Source organism: Theobroma cacao, chromosome 9 (assembly GCF_000208745.1).
Source record: "Theobroma cacao cultivar B97-61/B2 chromosome 9, Criollo_cocoa_genome_V2, whole genome shotgun sequence".
NCBI lineage: Eukaryota > Viridiplantae > Streptophyta > Magnoliopsida > Malvales > Malvaceae > Theobroma > Theobroma cacao.
In genome coordinates this window covers 34937958-34956048 of record NC_030858.1, presented here as the reverse complement: position 1 = coordinate 34956048, position 18091 = coordinate 34937958, and the positions used below count along the sequence as shown (strand labels likewise).

Sequence of the window (18091 nt, the reverse complement as noted above, 5' to 3'; positions counted from 1 at the left end):
ATTATACATGAGACCTAAAGTCTTACCCTCGACTTATGGTTATCCAAATTAAAGTGAAAAGCATTATCTCACCAGATTGCTCATATATATATGGATCAAAATCATTGTTTTCATTTGCATAGTTTCATTTAGCTCCATCTTCATTTATGATGAATAGCTTGCTTCCATTTATATGAATCAGATAGCCTCAAGTACCCGGAAGAAACCCGTAGGACTTCCCTCCAATGAGTTATGTTGTTTGATTAATTTAGTCTTTAAGCTATATGAAAACATTCAAGTTAATTTCTGCTCATTCTAAAAACTTTTTTGGCTAATGAAAACTGTTATTGCATTTGTGGGTCAAAAAAATCAAAAGTCTGGTGCCCCTTTTTTTCTCTTGAAGGCCTAAAAATTCTACAACTTTTGTGTGATCAATGTTGGAAGGCATGCCTCCCCCATTAAGGTCCACTTACATGATCAGATTCTTCGGTCAAACTGGAATAACAGCTACCCATATGTTCTTCTTTTAAGGCCAGCTTTTCTTATATAGAAGCACTGCAGAAAAAAGAAAGTAGAATATCTTTAAAAAAGATGATGAAAGATGGCCTTCAGATGCACTTCATACCAAAGAGCGCATCATCTATTTTATGGTAGTGTGACCGATACGTGACCACTATATATTTTGCTTTTGAGACCTTCCCAGTTGCAGAGTCAACTCTAGCCAACGGTTGATATTCAAATGGAGAGAAAGATGTTTTGTTGTAATAAAGATTTTCCTTTTTCCCCTACCTCCCATGGATTACAACATCCCCATGAACCGAACAGATCATTTAGTTCCCTAATCTTTGGTCAAGAGGCCAAACATGTAAGAATATAGATGAAATTAATGAAGAAAATGAATGTAGTTAGGTATATTGACCTATATGTTTCCACAATGCTGACATCATCTGGCAAAGAGATGGGTTCCTCTTATGCGCTTTTACGTGGGTTTCCTCATCATTTCAAAGTTTGATTAGTTAATTATAAAGAAATTAGCAGAGAGAATCAGCTAATCCATGTGGTTTTTGGTGAACTTTATACAGCAATAACACTTCTCCGCATAGGCATCCACCATCGCACATACATATATTAATATCTTTTATCTTCATTACTATAGAATATAGAGATGTATGCATCACATTAAGGGGACCTTAATTTGTTTATATATTTTCAGCTTAAAGTTTTCGACATATAGCATTAACCCTTGCAATTATGGTATGATTGAAAAGTTCTTTATTAAATTATAAAAAAAGATAACAACAAAACGTGGGAAAGTTATTAGCTGGATCAATTAGAGCAAAGAAGATATCACTTATTAGAGAAAAAAGTAAGTCATAATTAGTTATTGCACAGTGCAATTTGCACTCACCCTTTCTTTATCTATACGAGGATTCTACGTGTATGATTTAATAAGTAAATATTATTTTAATTAAAATAATGTTACAATAAATAATCTTTAATGTAAAACATATTGTATAAATAATTATTTAATTACGTCAATTATTGATTATTTTAAATTAAAATTTACGTAGTTCCATGTTAAATACAATATATATTTAAGTAATAAGCATTTAATCTATGTTTGAAAAGTTCATTATTTTTTTGTTAGGCATGTGCATTCATTGTATATATTTGTCTTTAGCTTGAATTTCAATAATATGTAACTAATAATAACAACAAATATGCAAAATAAATCCTTTTATCAAAACAATATATAATCGAATAAAATTTTTAAAAAGTAACGTGGTGATCAAGTTTGTGGATCACAATGATCAATCTTTATTTAAATCGGTAATTTAATAAATTTTAGATTTAGAAATTTTTTTATATGAGAATCAAAGAATTATCCATTAAATTTAATAAATAAACGATGAATTCCATAAATAATTTAAACATCAATTAAACTTAATGTAATAATGAAAATATAAATTATTACATAGATATCATTACATCAACCAATTGTTACTCAATGCCAATGGGGCATTCTCAAGAAAAAGATCCTAGAATCTTAATTAGGTCCTATAATTCAAGTCACATTGTGTACGAATTTGAACTAGTTTATGTTGAATTTTGTCCAATTATATATATACTAGTTTGTTTGTTGGTTTATTTATTGTTTAATTCACTTCATTTTAATTTTTTATATCAAATATCCGGTTGAAATGGGCCGAAGGTGCCTGTTCCCTTGTAAGTTGGTTTGCGTTTTGGTCTGAGAATTGATCATCTAATGAAGGATGTTTTATGCTCTGTTTCGAACTCTTTGATCTGCTCAGTCTTCTGCTCACTTCTCATTGGATGGGAGACTTCGTCTCAGCCCCGTGCTTCTGAGACTTTTTTGGAGGTCCTCTAAGGTTTTGCCCTATACAGGGAATTGTCGAGAGATCTGATTCTTATAGGCTTTATCGCTGCTTTTCCTTGTTTAGGACCCTTTACTGAATCTGCTTGCTGTCTCTGCTTGATGCACAGTGTAATTTTTGCAAATGTACAATTAAATTCCCGCACCAAGTGCTCTATGTCACAAAAGTCTACTGTCAATTGGACTAAAGACTTGTTATGGCATCACTGTTGACGGAAGAATAAATCTTATTTTAAAAAAATAATTTAATTGTAATTATAATTTTTACTTATATATGAAATTTCATTAAAAAAAAGTGTTTGATTCGATATATATCATCTATTAGAACACAACATCATTTAATCATTGAAATATTATATATTTTAAGTCCTAATTTTCTAACCACTTATTGGGCAACATTAAGTCGTAAACACATCCTAAAATGATACCAAACAATATAAGAAAAAAAATGAAATTTCTTTGAACTTTTATTAAATACTCAATCCTAAATAATTATAAGGGTAGAGCATTATTTTACTTGTAATAAATTAACCAGAAAGGTGGTATTGCTGTAATTTACATCTCTTATCCTCTCCTTTATAATTATAGAGTTAGAAGTAACATTACTAAACTAAATCTTATACTTCCACTGTAAATGTGATTTTATGTACCCAAAAAATTATCGAAAATATGATTTTATGTGGTTTCACATTGCATTCTATTAGACTCACTTTCTAAACATTAACTAGAGAATCACAAACATTAAGGTTTAGTTTCTATTAATAATCTCCATCCATGTTTATAATAAAAAATATATATATTATTACCTTATTAGTGTATTTTTGAACCATGTAGTAAAACAAAATCAACTTTTGCATATAATATACTCACCATATACTCTTTTTAGTAATCTCAAAAATATAAATTATTTGTTTTAAATATCTCACTATTTAAGACACTTTACTTTGTCTCATTCAATTCATTCAAATAAGATATATTTTTTTTAATGTATTTAATTTATTCAAAACTATATTGAAGACTTTGTGACAGATTCCTAAATAAGTATAGTAACATTTTTTTTATTTAGAAGCGAGTAACTAATTAAACAACATTAGAAATAGATCCTTTAAATGTCAATCACAAGTCAAATCAATATGCATTTGATATTGCACTTGAATAAAAACAAATTTTTGACATGACAAACGTGATGTGCACTTGAATAAAAATAAATTTTTAACATGACAAACGTGATGTTAAACAAAGCTTTAAATTTTTTAAAATGAGAGTATAAATAGGTTTTGGGTCCAATATACTCAAACAGTAATCTATTTTGAGAGAGTTGGCAATAGATGGTTACCCACTTTCATATATGTTTAGCCATATTAAACTAGGAAAAGGAAAGAATGGATTAAGATGAAGTGCAATTAGCATCATTAGAGATGTTGGATTGGTGGTCAATAATGGACCAATAAAAGAACAATGGTAGTAACACTTACATAAAGAATTTCTACTCCTACTAGATTATCACCCTATAGCTATGCTAGAGTTGATCAATCAAATCACCAACTGAATAGAAAGGAAGATTATTGCAACTTTTATAATGTTTGGAGGTGTGGAGAAAATGCTTCAGTGACAAGCAACTAACTCTTGTTTCCTCTATATTGCCCATTTTCCTATATATATACACTTTTTTAATGATGAACAATATTTGACCATACTATTAAAAAACTTAGATGGCTGAAGTCCATCAACGACCTTAGAATTACTTTGCAACTAATAATCTTTAAATGATAAGGCAGAAAGTTACAGGAAACAGACTTTAGTGGAAGGTCATTTCCCAGTACCTTGATCGGAATCTAATTTATATACATTAATCCATAAGAGAAAACAAGCTATATATCAAATACTTATAGATCACAAGGTTTAGCTTTAGGTTACTTTTTCTAGAGTTTAATCTTGAGGTCAACTTTTTGCTTTAAATTGAGAATATTTTAGGCAATTTTGGAACAAAAAGTAGCCTTAAAAAGAAGCATTTCGTTACTCAAATTTGAACTCAAATTATCCTTAAAGAACAATTATTGTTCCAAATTCGGCGACCAGACTTTTAAATATTCTGGAAATTTCTATGTAATGAGGTTATGTTGTCATCAGGGGTGTGTCATAAATATTAAAAAGCATTGAATGCTTTCTTCCTCCCTTCTTTTCTTCTTTTTCCGCCCATGTGATGCACAGTGTGGGGTTCAATGATAAAAGTGACAATACCCTTGAGGCTTGATCTTACAGTTTGATTTCTATTAAGTCAACCGCATCTTATACTTTATCCCTGAATAAACACATACCAGACTCTCATTCGATTACGAAATTAACGTATTATTCTATAAATTTTATATTATATTTATAATTTAATAGTTATCAACTCTTATACTATAAATTTAGGGTCGATGCTCTTGAACTAGCAGAGCTCAAGAAACGAACTCAGAACCTTTCTAGCATATGAACAGAGCCATGGGCTTTCTTAGACACTCATTTCATCAGTTGCTTTTGTTTTCCTTAATATCTTTTTCCTGTGTCACTGGAACACAGTTCAGCATCCCAAGGCTAGGAGCACTTCGAAGAACAACCCGGACTGAACCCAAAATCACATCCTCTTCAGTTTCAAAAGATTTCAAGACCTTCTTTTACAGCCAGACACTTGATCACTTCAACTACAGACCGGAAAGTTATACCACCTTTCCACAAAGATATGTAGTCAATTCTAAGTACTGGAGTGGTGCAAATACTAGTGCACCAATCTTGGTGTTTTTTGGTGAAGAAACATCATTGGATAATGATTTATCCGATATCGGTTTTCTCACTGATAATGCCCCTCGTTTCAAGGCCTTACTAGTATATATCGAGGTAAAAGTTAAAACTCTTTCTTCACCGTCGTCTTCCTCTTGTTCTCAGTACTCAGAAACTATGACCTTCTTGGCAGCACCGGTTCTATGGAAAATCCATACCGTTCGGATCAAGGGAAGCAGCTCTGAGAAATGCCAGTATTCGGGGTTATTTCACCTCGGCTCAAGCTATAGCCGATTATGCTGCCATTATTCTTCACATAAAGAAAACATTCTTTGCGAAGAACTCTCCGGTCATTGTCATTGGAGGATCATATGGGGGAAGTAAGTGGCTTACGAAACCTTATTTAACAGGTTAACGGAAATTTTCTTTGTCTATGACCATGTTCATACCTGTAGTTTGAAAGCTATTTTCTATACGTTTTGCAGTGCTTGCGGCATGGTTTCGGCTAAAATATCCACATGTTGCTCTTGGAGCTCTTGCCTCCTCAGCTCCAATTCTTTACTTTGATGACCTTGCACCACAAGTTGGTTACTACGCAATTGTGACCAAGGATTTTAAAGTAAAACATCAAACTAATTCCAATTGGTCGATTTAGTTTTGATTCTCGTTTGACTATAAACCATTCCTTTTTCTTTTCCCATTAATATAGTTACAACTTGTTCTACGATGGACAGGAAACTAGTGAAAGTTGCTATGAAACCATTCGAGAATCATGGGATGAAATTGATAAAGTTGCTTCCAAGTCTAATGGTCTCTCAATCCTCAGCATGAAATTCAAAACTTGCAAGTAAGTAAACTATGACTCTTGTTGACAACATGTCATGTTTAATGTTATAAGCACCAACAATCTATATATTTTCTTCTGTCTTTTCTTCTTATTTAGAAAATTGAAGAGAACTTTTGATCTCAAGGACTACTTAGATTCAATATATTCTGAAGCCGCTCAATATGATCATCCTCCCACTTATCCCCTTAGTATCGTCTGTGGTGGCATTGATGGAGCTCCTAAAGGGACTGATATACTCGGCCGAATATTTGCCGGTGTTGTTGCTTATGTGGGAAATAAATCATGCTATGACATGAACGCATACAATCATCCAAGTGATGAAACATACATGGGGTGGAGATGGCAGGTGAGAGGTGACTAGCTGATCATGCCGCTCGTTCATACATTTATATGATTCCCTTTTTTTTTTTTGAACGGTATTTATATCATCCTTTTAGTTCTAACCATCACTCTATATAGTGGTGACGACAACAATGTTAACCTGTTAAAACATATTCAAGGATGTGTATAAAACTTTTAGAATGACAGGTTCTCTAAAATGGTATTGGAGCCTTAATTTATGACATAACATCTAGAATTTAAGAAAAAGATGAGCATAAAAACTAACTTTTCCAACTCATAGGAATGTAATCTTGAATGCTCAAATTTGAATTATAAAATTATAGCACTAGTAGTAGGCTAGATGCCTGGTATGAAATTGTATTGGATGTTAATGCCACTAATCTTCCTTTAATTCTCTCATGATTGCATGCAATTGCCAATTAACTTATTTTACATGGCTGGTCTCTTTACAGACATGTAGTGAGATGGTGATGCCCATAGGCCATGGCAACAATGATTCTATGTTCCCACCAGCGCCATTCAATCTAAACAGGTTCATAAGGAAGTGCAAGAGCTTATTTGGTGTCCAGCCTCAGCCGCATTGGGTGACAACTTACTATGGAGGCCATGTGTGTTCTTGATCTCTTTTTCAATCATGTTTAATTCAAACAGTAGTCCTGATAACTTCGTCCACATTTATTAATGATCTTCGGTTATCTAACCTTATACCTAAGCCCTAAAGTCTCCCATCATTGGCAGGACTTAAAGTTGATTCTCCATAGGTTTGCTAGTAACATCATTTTCTCTAATGGCCTGAGAGATCCTTACAGCAGCGGCGGGTGAGAAAAAGAAATTAATATTCAATTTATATACTATATTTAATTTCTCCATATCATTTGCATCTAATTATTTGACATAGCTTAATAACGATTTCCATCTTATCACAGGGTGTTGGAGAACATATCAGATAGTGTTGTTGCAGTCCATACAATCCATGGTAGTTTGCTTCTCTTACAATATAGGACTATGTTTTAGTTGCTGTCACACCAAAACATGCACTTACATTAACCTGTGAAATTTTTTTGCAGGGTCTCATTGCTTGGATATACTGCCAGAGAAGAAAAGTGATCCACAGTGGTTGGTCAAGCAACGAAAAACCGAAGTTCAGATAATTGAGGGCTGGCTAGCAAAGTACTACACTGATCTGCTTGAGTTCAGAGATCCAGCCTGAGTCTGATCATGATATGAGCTGCTCGATAATAATCAAAGAGAATAAATTAAGTGGCCACATCAAAATTTTAACCATATATATGTAGAAGCAGTGTCGAATATGAAAATTACTGTATTGTAAGGATAATGAATTGTGCTATATCTATGAATCCAAATAGCTAGCTTATCAGACTACTGGCATTCTACTGCAGTCCATGAATGAGATAATATTAATAATATATATGCATATATATCAGATCTCATTACAAAGACTCCACCAAACCATAAAGACACATCAGAACTACTCCTACACATTTACTCACATTGGTTGTGTTTGTGAGAGGAATTTGGAAAAGATTGTCAGCACTTTGATAAACAGAGTTTATAATTAAGCTTAAACAATTAATTATATATTCGGGGAACAAAGGATAAGAAAGGCACAGAATGGCTGGAACCTAGTATGTTTTGGGTGGTATGCTACCCCTATTAAGGACCACTAGAAATATTCATATATTTCCATTTGGTAGGCCAATAAGGGCACTTATCCAATGCCCCAATACCAGAAGTGGAGTCCCCAGTCAACTATAATAACTTCCACTCAATTTGATTCCCTTTTGCAAGTTTAGGGTTAGGCATCTTGAAAGAGGAAAAGAAAAGAAACAGCAGAAAGTGTGCAAAGCATCTGACGAACTTTGTACAAGAATTGGGTTCATTAAAGAAAAAAAAAAACAAAACATGAATGACTTTTATATTGATGATGGCAGATGGAAAGATGGAGAACACTTGCTCATTTCAAAACCTTGATGAATTAAGGACATGGCCCTCCAAAGAGAGTGGTTGCTGGTCATTTGGGCTACAAAAGCAATTCAGTGGTGCATTTGCAGGCGTGGCCATTATATATATTCTTTGATCTTTTGGGATACTTTCTTTTATCTCTCTCTCTCTCTCTCTCTCTCTCCTGTCCATGCATGAATCTGGATTTCTGAAGGACCCTGCTCCCTTTTGGCTGATATTGGTATGTTCTTGGTTGGTGAATGAGGCAATCAGAACCTGGTTATTTGATGGTTTTTCTTTTTAAACACTTTTTTATTTAATCTTTTCATTTTGCCTCCCAAGTTTTAAAGTAAGCACTTAAAGCTTTCAGTACTCTATAAGGGCACAATCATCTTTAATCCAACATATTATCAAACTGTTTGCAAAGTAAGAAATTATTGGAGTAACCTGTTATAAGATGAAGTCAAATAGATTGATCAATAAGAAATTATTGGAGTAACCTGTTATAAGAAGCAGTCAAATAGATCCAACAATATAACCACAAATATATTTTAAAAATTTAATGTCATGCTAATCACGTGTTTCAATCTCACACAAAGTAGATAAAAAAATTTTAAAAAGTTTATAAATATAGACGTTACATATTCTATCAAGTTATATAATTTTTAAAAAAAAAAAGTAACGATCCCATAATAAAATAATAACAAAATAAATCTAATCTGACCCGACAATATATCTTTTGATTGCAATTACTCCGATCGATGAGACAAGTAAACTTCGTTCACACTCAAATCATTTCAATCCTCATCTCTAATATTTCTCTTGTACAAAAGAAAAAAGTATATAATAAAAAGAATCTAATAGTTTTTTAGAAACATAGAATCAGTGAGAAATAACCTAAGCGCTGATCAGACGATAGTTACTCTTTTAAACTAAATTAGATTCAAGATTAAATTCCTAGTTTCTTATAGCTAGTGCATGTATATATATATATATATTTGACCTCTTAAATGAATTGGGCCCTTGATAAAAATAATCAATTGGGCCCAACTGCAAATGGCATGGCCCAAATTACCCAATTTCTTGTTTCGAAAATTAAGCGGGGGCCCGTGATATATTTCCCGTCCAGAGCCTTATTCGGGGTTGCAGAAAACGAAGAAGAGAAATCTGAATTCGAAAATCGAAAATGTTGAGAGTAAATCGAGTGGTAAGCCAAACAAGGGCTTCGATTCTCACCTGTAAACAACTCCTAAATCATGAACAAAAGCTTTTGCCTTTCCCTCCGCAACATTTCGCTCGAAAATCCTCCAATCGCTTCCTCGACATTTACCAGGCAAATTTTTACGCATTTTTTTATTTTTAAAAAAAAATCTGACTTTTTGTTTGTTCGGTAAATACTTGACGTTAAAATTCTTGATTGTTTTTAATTGTTTTCAGCTTGGAAATAAGGAAGCAATCGAGAAAGAACGGGCAAGACTGTAAGTTTAAGTATTTGGTTTGTTTTTTTTTTTTTTGAGTTCTTTTCATTTGATCTTGTTTTAATAAATATTGGTTTAATTTGATTTAGGGCAGTGCCGATGAAATGAATAGAGGATATTTCGCCGACATTTCTGAGCTGAAACAACATGGTGGTAAGGTATTTATTTAGTCTTTTATTCATTAAAATTTAAATCAATTCAAAATCTGTAAAAAGAAAATGTTAAATGCTAAATTTAGCTGATTTCTAGCAAAAGTTAAGTACTTTGTGGGAGAATTTTATTTATTGGAACTATTCTGATGTTGGTTTTTGCAGATTGCAGTGGCAAATAAAATTATTATTCCTGCAATGGCAGCCGTGAAATTTCCTGGCTTAGAAGTAACCTATTCTGATGGTAGAACGTTAAAACTGCCCATTGTTTCGAATGGAGATCGGGTTGATGCCGAGAAGTTGGCTGTCCCAAAAGTATCTTTAGTTTGTCTATCATTTAGAGCTAGCTCCCAGGTATGGTTCTTTTTGCCATGTTTGTTTTGGATATATTTTTGTATATATTTCGAACGACATTACCTAAAACTCTTACTATACTTGATCAGTTGATCATAGCCAAAAGACCGAGAAAGGTGCCTTAATACCTTATACATCTTTTATTGTGAAATCATCTTGAAAAAAATAATGCTGGTTAGATTATGAATTAGATGAGATGAATTCTTGTACCATTTTTTTATAGTAGAGATTAGAGGCATATTAGGGCCTCAGTGGCAATGGAAGGGTTAAAAGTTAAAATTGCTGTGCAAGAATGAAAAACAAAAAAAAGAAAAAGAAAGATTTTTTGGTTGCTGCCTCATTTTCTGATTATTGTTGTTGATGTTGCTGGCTGTTGCTGCTGCATTTTAACCCTCTTTCCTTGGCAGAAAATGATTGACACTTGGTGCACACCTTTTTCTGAAGCCTTTAGCAATTCCAAGGATGTTCAGCTATATGAGGTTGTATTCTTTCGGCTATTACCTTTGAATCTCATTCTAATGTTTTTATTTTTTTTTTTAACTAGCTAATCTTTTTAAAAAAAATTTTGGATCAAGGATAAATTGATTCAATGAATCTGTAACTCTAAAATAAAAAAGAAAGAGAACTAGTGTGGTGTTTGACTTATGATCTTCCTAACTATATTACCTTAGAACATGAGCTTCAAGGGCATTAGCCTGCAACCATGAGGGAGTTGTTTCTTTATTTACCGAATGTCAAGTTATGGAATTTCTGGTGGCCCATCAATGTCGCTAATAAATTATTAATTAAATAATCATGTTTTATAATTTTATGTGTTGCTAAATAATTTTTTTGTGGTATAAGGTGTCATTTATAGACTCATGGCTCTTATGCCGGAATCCAATTAAACGGCTGCTTCTGCGAACCATGAGGAAGTCTATTGATGGAGAGAAGAATGCTCTTCAGAGGCAGATTGTCTATTCATTTGGTGACCACTATTACTTCAGAAAGGAACTGAAGATACTGAACCTTCTAACTGGGTATTTAAAAGTTTTTTATAGCCAAATCTATAACATCGTTATCTATATGTTACTGTTGGTCTAAAAATATGTTTTTCTTATCGGTTTGAAGGTATATTTTCCTGCTTGACAAACTTGGTAGAGTAAGATGGCAAGGCTTTGGTTTGGCAACCCAAGAGGAATTATCATCATTACTTTCTTGCACTACGCATCTTCTGGAGGAGAAGTAGGTACGCCAGCATGTTATAGCTATTTTATAATCTTAATGCTTTCGTTGATCTCAATTTTTGCTTTTGAAGAATACTAGTTTCACAACAAAGTGAGGGTGTGTTTTGTTTCTGAAGACGTTCCTACTTGCTATTTGCTATTCTCATTTACATAGAGAATACAAAAGTCTTGCAAAAATGTGTATGCGGATTGAAAATGAAATTGGTTTTAGATTACAGCAAACTGAAAATAATTTAAACATTTGTTTCTCTGTTTTCCATGAAAATAAAACAGATAACAAAGACAAAAAGTGCTTTTGTTCCTCATGCCTAATGCAATCTAAAAATAAAATAGGAAGCAATCCTTCTACTATTGTCAGCCTTATCTTCATTTTATTTTTTTATATTCTAAAAATCCTTCTAATATGCTAGTATTTTATGTGGGACTATATTGGGTTACATCTGTAAAATAATATTATCATTCCTTTGGTATTCCTTGCAGATGCTTTGGCTTCTCTGAAGTGCTTCAGCGGTTACTATAAGCCTTTTGGCACAAAAATTTGAAGAAAACTTTAAGGCTTGGTATTAGTTTGAGAGACCTCAATTTTGTAGTAGAGTACCTTGGTATTAAGGCTTTCCGAAGAACTGATGTACAATAATCCCCTGTTTTCAGAGTTGAATGAATTTTGTTTCGAATTTCTATTCAACTATAAGAATAAAACGTATCACCACTTCAACATTGTTGAGATTTAATATAACGTTTTCACCACCATCGATGTTCTTAATTTGATAGGCAAGCTATTAATATTGCCACATTTCTGGCGTTCTGCAAACAATTATTTTGCCTAGTGGAAGAAGTGTTCTCTCCCCTGTATGTTACAGATTAATTGATGCAAGCGAACTGGAAAACATTTCTATGCTATGATTACTGCTTAATATAGCTTCGGTAATTGATAGAGCTGAAAAGGAACCAAACTTTGTTACTAGTACTTGCTTTTAGGGAGGAAAAGTGTGGAGGCTGATAGTGTTGTATACTAAAGGTTTGGCTGTGTTTGTTTCCTACATCGACCATTGCTAAATGAATGCCCCATGGGCCCAGGGGGTTAGCTTACGCTCTTTGTTTATGGAGCCCACTGCATATACCAAACAAAAGCAGGTACTGTTTTTCAGGATAAGAAGCCCACCAGTCATTGGTCACTCACATCGCCAATTATCCATCTTCTCTTCTATCTAAAAAAAAAAAATCAAATTATGCTTTGAATCTTTATGTTTTATTAAAAAAGATAAATTTAATCTCTATATAATAATTTATGTAAATTAAATTTTTGTATTTTTAAAATTTATTAATATCAATTTAAACCCTAATACTATTAAAATTTTACTATTAAATGTGCAAACGTGACGTCTGATCAAATTAATATGATATTAATCGAAATGTTTTGATATTTTCTTGTTAATATGACGTTAAACATGTGCTCACACGGCAGGATCATTATTGAATTTGTAGTTGAATAGACTTGCTCAAAAAGTTCAAAAATAGAAATGATAAAAGATAGGCGGAGACAAAGATGGAGGAAAGTATAATTTTAAAAAAAAATTAAATTAATTGATTAAACTACTAAATTTCTATACAAGTACACTAGTCACATAAATTTTGGAGGAAGGGACTTAATATATTGATGAAATAAAATGTATATATTTTATCATTAAGAACTGCAGCATTGGTGTGCTTGCTTAATGGTAGAGATGAAGAAGAAGAATACTGACATATTTTTTTCTAACTTTTTTTTTTATTTGTCATAGAAGATTCGATGCCATTTCTCTTGCAAGGAAAGTTGAGCATAAGCCAGTGAAGACTCAAAGAGAGCAGGGTATATCTGGTGCCACAAGTCATATATAAGTATAGCCTTTACTCAAAGTCTCCAACACTGAACTTTATGGATATTCATCCATTGTCGATTATTTCAATTTATTTCTGAAAGTCAAGGGTTAGCATGGATTATTTTGATTGGATGATGATAAATTATTGATGAGTTAATCACCCAGTCAAACAATTAACTTGGACGGTGTAAAAAGGTATAACTAGGAAAATAAATGCTTTGAGAAAGTCAAGAAACTTTTTGTCAAAGAGATGTTAATTATCAGATGCTCTAACAGGGACTATAGCCTATATAAACTTATAAATTAAAAAGAATAATAAAAAAATGAAATTGTAATTAATATCTTATAGACAAATACCCTATATTATATGATCTGATTAAGTAAAAAAATTACATTTTATAATTGTATTTGGGTAAAATTAGAATAGTAAACTGCTATGCGTCCTGAATCCACAGTTTGAATACGTCTAAGAATAACCACTATCTAAATCCGATTATAAATAATTATTTTTAATATTAAATTTTATTTTTATATTCATATCATTTTTTGATGCAATATTTATTAAAATTCATTCATTATTTTATATATGACTTTAAATTTTCACTTAATTTTTTATGAACTAACTTTAATTTATTAATTCAATTTTTATTAATTAAAGTTTATTTCAATCGAGTAATTAAATGTATTCAGATATTTAACGGGTATTATCTACAATATCCGGATATGAGTTCAAATAACAATTTTAAAATTTAATTTGGTTTTTATAGAGTTCTGATATCTTATCAAAGAATAAGATTCGAAGTAAGGTACTTGAAAAATAACAAATACTATATCTGATTACATCTCTATAAAATAAACTTCATCTTCATTCCAAATGCATTTTCGATTAAGTAGATTTGAAATCTAAATCGTTTTCTTCCAATCACCTTTATGCTAATGATGATTGCAACGATTAACTGAAGATTGAATAAGTCAGTGAACCAATCTTATGAATGATTGATCATTATTATATCAAGAATATCCTAAATAGGCATGAATCTCACTAATGATCTTCATTTGCTATTCTTTTTAATTTAAAAAAAAAAAGCAAAAAAGATTTTTCCTAATTCGGGCCTTGGGCGTATAGATATGGGATCAAAATGATGGTGCTCAACCACTCGTTATAATTCTCTCTTAGTCCCCATGCATATGTCCGTCATTGTCGCCGAATGATGGAAATAGGAAGCTTCCTTCTTATTTTCTAGGTTGGTTGTTGGTAGAAGATAGATATACTACTATATTATAATATATATATATATATATATATATATATATATATTATCAATGCATTAGCTTGATCTATATATTTAAATGAAAGCGCGTATATATGTTGTTTTTCTCTTTAAAGGGAAACTTTATAAATTTCTTTGACTAAGCATATACCTATGAATGTAATAAATAAATAATTAATGATGCAAACGATCGCCTACGTACACTCTTAACGTTTCAAACCTATGGCATATATCTATAGTCTTATTGACTATTTACTATTTCATTTTCTAGAAATCTTCCTTCTAGACGTATCCTTTGGACCGAAATACAAGTTTCTATCTGTTTATACAGACAGGTGGCACTCGAAATTCACATAAATTTTTTCAATTTGACAAACTCAACGAAGGATGTGATATTCAGTTAATAATTTGATCGGTATATAGTTTTTAAGAAGACAAGTGACAAATACTGAAGGGGACCTTTCCTTTGGCCTGTTGTTTCACGTTCGAAAATGAAATTCATTACAAGTAAATCAATCATAATCATGTAGATCATGTTTATAGCTCTAATCCCCCTGCACCAAGTCGGCACTTGGATTTATTTTTGCCTTTTAAGTGATTGTGATTTTACGAGGTGAAGGTTTGTTTCAACTTTGAACTTTGAATAAAGCTGCAAGTTAGAATACTTTTTAATTTTTTTTCTTAAAATAGAAATAATATATTTATTGATGCTTTAACTGGTGAGGGCTTATTCATGTATCTACGTAAAGAAAATAAATTAAAGAATTTTAAATTTTTGAATATCCATAAATATTCATGCATCAATATCATTAATGTAAAGCTCAATTAATCCTTTTAATCTTTTTTTTTTCTGTTCAAAACGAAGGGCCCAAAACAATTAAGCATTATATTTAGATCTTTAATTCTTCGTAATCATAACCATACTTAAATTTTCCCATGCATTCTAAACAAATAAAAAACATCAATTCAATGAATCTATGAAATAAAAAAGTAAAATATATAATACTTTAAAAATTTATTATTTTTTATTACATTTAATCAAATTTATGTGCTTTTATTGTAGACTAAATATGTTTTTATGACTAACGTTTGATTTACTATCATTTGTTAAAATATTATTTGTTATTTATATTCATATGATATTAACATAAAAGGTAAAATGCTATGTGATTTTATTATCATATCACGTCATCATCTACTATAATATATCAGAATATTACATTGACGTCAACTATAATATATCAAAATATCACATTAATGTCATATGAAATAAAGTAATAAATGACGTTTTAACTAGTCACAATTAATTAATAATTAATTAAGAATTTATTTAATTTAAAAAAGATAAAAAATTGATTAAATATAATAATAAAATATGAATTTATTTAAAAATTTTAAAATAATTTATAAAATATTTTAAAATATTATATAAAAATAAAATTAATAATTTCATAAAGTAAAATAAACAAATCCAAGCTTTCACCCTTTCAAACATTTTAGCTTGGGAATTTTTAAGGTTGAGCAATGCAAATATATACCTTACTTTTTAGGTCACCAAGGGCCTAACAGTACGCGGCGTCCTTAATGGAGCTGTACTTTTATGCCTTGTTGTCTTGCGGCCGTGGTCAAAACCACTGCCTCGGGAAACATACCCCAAACTATGCCCTCCAAAATTCACACCCAAGCGAAAGAAAAAACTAGCCCTAACTTTTCACATTATTGCCAAACATGTCCTTCACATTCTTCTTCATCCCATAACACAAGCCTCATTATAAAAAGTGAAGGGCACATAGGGACAGATAAGTCATCTTGAACAAAAAAAAGGCCATGGTACATTTGTCTTTAAGTTAGTTCAATGGAAACGTGGCCTATATTTCTTTTTTTTTCTTTTTCCTTTTTAAGACCGACCAAGTAAAGTAAAATGGGAAATAATTGAGCATTGGGTTCTGATAAAGCAGAACTCAGTACCCCTTCCAACCCAAAAAAAAAAAAAAAAATTGGTGCAATGTTGTGTTATCTTCCATTTCAAAAGGGTTTAGCTTTGTTGTCTTGTGGAATGAGTGGTGCCCTTTTTTTGTCTAATGAAATTTGCCCCCACAAATTGTGGGCAAAGGAAGTTTTGAGTTTGGTTGGTAGGGTCAATATGATATTTTCAATTTAATTGGGGAATTCACTTCCTTACGATTGTTGCCGTTGCGACTTTACAAAGCTTTTTTACGAGTCAAAACCTTGGGCTAAGCGATCTTGAAAAGACAATTGACTGAAGTGCCCCCAATAGCCTGCCTTCACTCTTTCTAGAACTACTTTGCCTTACACAAGCTTTAAAGTTAATTCAACTATAGGAAAAAAAGTTGGTACACAAATTGAAATTATTGGGTTAGCCTAGTGCAAAAGTCTTTTCATCGGTTTATGGATAGCAAGATTTATATAAGCTTTAGACTTTAGTTAAAGTAAATCATCTAGGTAATGAAATGAACATCCTTTTAAGTGTATGACATACTTGAATAGTATGAAGCTTATGGTTTACGGATAAATTAACTAACATTAAAGTTTGTATGCAATTCGAAAAAAATACTTAAAACTAATTGCAAAGTCTAATATCAAATCAGACTACTTTTATGCACTTGGATACCTTGTAGATTAAGATAAATTGTACCTACCTTAAATTGCATGATTGAATATCTGTATATGCATCAACATTGTTTTTCTTTTTTTGGCCTTATAAATGAATACAATTAGAGGTAAGTAATTTCCTGTTAAAACAAAATTTTATCAAGCTAATCAAAAAATTTTGGTTAAAATGATTTGATTAATTTGATTTTTTTATTAATTGAAAAATGATTATAATTCAATCGGTTAATTTGGTAGGTTTCAATTTTTATTTTTTTTGGTTAATCAGATTAACCAATTTAAGATTATATGTAAATAAATAAGTATAGTTTAGTATATTTTCATACTTATTGAAATATTTTGATATTTTTAATCATGTTTGTTGATATCTTAATGTTATTAAGCTAATTATATAGAAAAAAAAATAAAACTAAGAAAATTTGACTTTGAGTCCAAAAAAATTTCAAGTAATTCGATTACTGATTGATATATTTGATTAATTAGTTAATAATTGATTCACAATTGATTCGATTAATTTTTAAAAAATATTTAATTAATTCAGTTATAAAATTTTTTAAATCAAATTAACCATTTGCTCCTCTTATTATACAATTACTATACCAAATTGTTGAAATTATTTTCTTAATTACTAATTAAGTATATGGTACAAAGACAAGCCTACATCATTTTTCTTAATTAATACTAATCAAGAACATGGTACAAATGCAACCGCACCATATCTTAGTTGAGGTTTTATTTTTTTGTATTACATTGTATAAAACCCGAAATTTTTTAATTAAAAAAAAACACATTAAGATCAATAAAGGCATACGAAATACGCACATGATGTTAGCTCACC

General features: G+C 31.1%; 2 protein-coding genes across 4 annotated transcripts; both read left to right on the top strand.

Moving 5' to 3' along the window:
- LOC18590435 (lysosomal Pro-X carboxypeptidase) lies at positions 4589-7706 on the top strand. The gene is made up of 9 exons (XM_007015955.2): positions 4589-5251; positions 5328-5514; positions 5620-5753; positions 5869-5981; positions 6078-6327; positions 6776-6931; positions 7062-7141; positions 7250-7299; positions 7391-7706. The coding sequence occupies exons 1-9, from the start codon at positions 4847-4849 to the stop codon at positions 7531-7533; spliced, it is 1518 nt and encodes a 505-aa protein (XP_007016017.2). The 5' UTR covers positions 4589-4846; the 3' UTR covers positions 7534-7706.
- On the top strand, positions 9424-12223 carry LOC18590434 (mitochondrial ATPase complex subunit ATP10). Of its 3 annotated transcripts, none has more exons than XM_007015952.2 (8): positions 9424-9618; positions 9723-9763; positions 9858-9921; positions 10078-10266; positions 10674-10745; positions 11110-11285; positions 11377-11490; positions 11973-12223. In XM_007015952.2, exons 1-8 carry the CDS (start codon positions 9472-9474, stop codon positions 12010-12012), a joined length of 843 nt encoding a protein of 280 aa, XP_007016014.2. In that variant the 5' UTR covers positions 9424-9471; the 3' UTR covers positions 12013-12223. The 3 variants fall into 3 exon arrangements, with proteins under 3 accessions (XP_007016014.2, XP_007016013.2, XP_017982084.1); XM_007015951.2 differs by having other exon boundaries at positions 11377-11494; XM_018126595.1 differs by having other exon boundaries at positions 9853-9921.

Excerpts from the sequence above, each read along its gene's own strand:
- LOC18590435 (XM_007015955.2), top strand. The coding sequence starts at position 4,847 with ATGAACAGAGCCATGGGCTTTCTTAGACACTCATTTCATCAGTTGCTT. Across the intron at positions 5,754-5,868 it reads TTGTGACCAAGGATTTTAAA|GAAACTAGTGAAAGTTGCTA; the intron begins GTAAAACATCAA and ends TACGATGGACAG. Across the intron at positions 5,982-6,077 it reads ATGAAATTCAAAACTTGCAA|AAAATTGAAGAGAACTTTTG; the intron begins GTAAGTAAACTA and ends CTTCTTATTTAG.
- LOC18590434 (XM_007015952.2), top strand. The coding sequence starts at position 9,472 with ATGTTGAGAGTAAATCGAGTGGTAAGCCAAACAAGGGCTTCGATTCTC. Across the intron at positions 10,746-11,109 it reads AGGATGTTCAGCTATATGAG|GTGTCATTTATAGACTCATG; the intron begins GTTGTATTCTTT and ends TTGTGGTATAAG. Across the intron at positions 11,491-11,972 it reads ACGCATCTTCTGGAGGAGAA|ATGCTTTGGCTTCTCTGAAG; the intron begins GTAGGTACGCCA and ends TATTCCTTGCAG.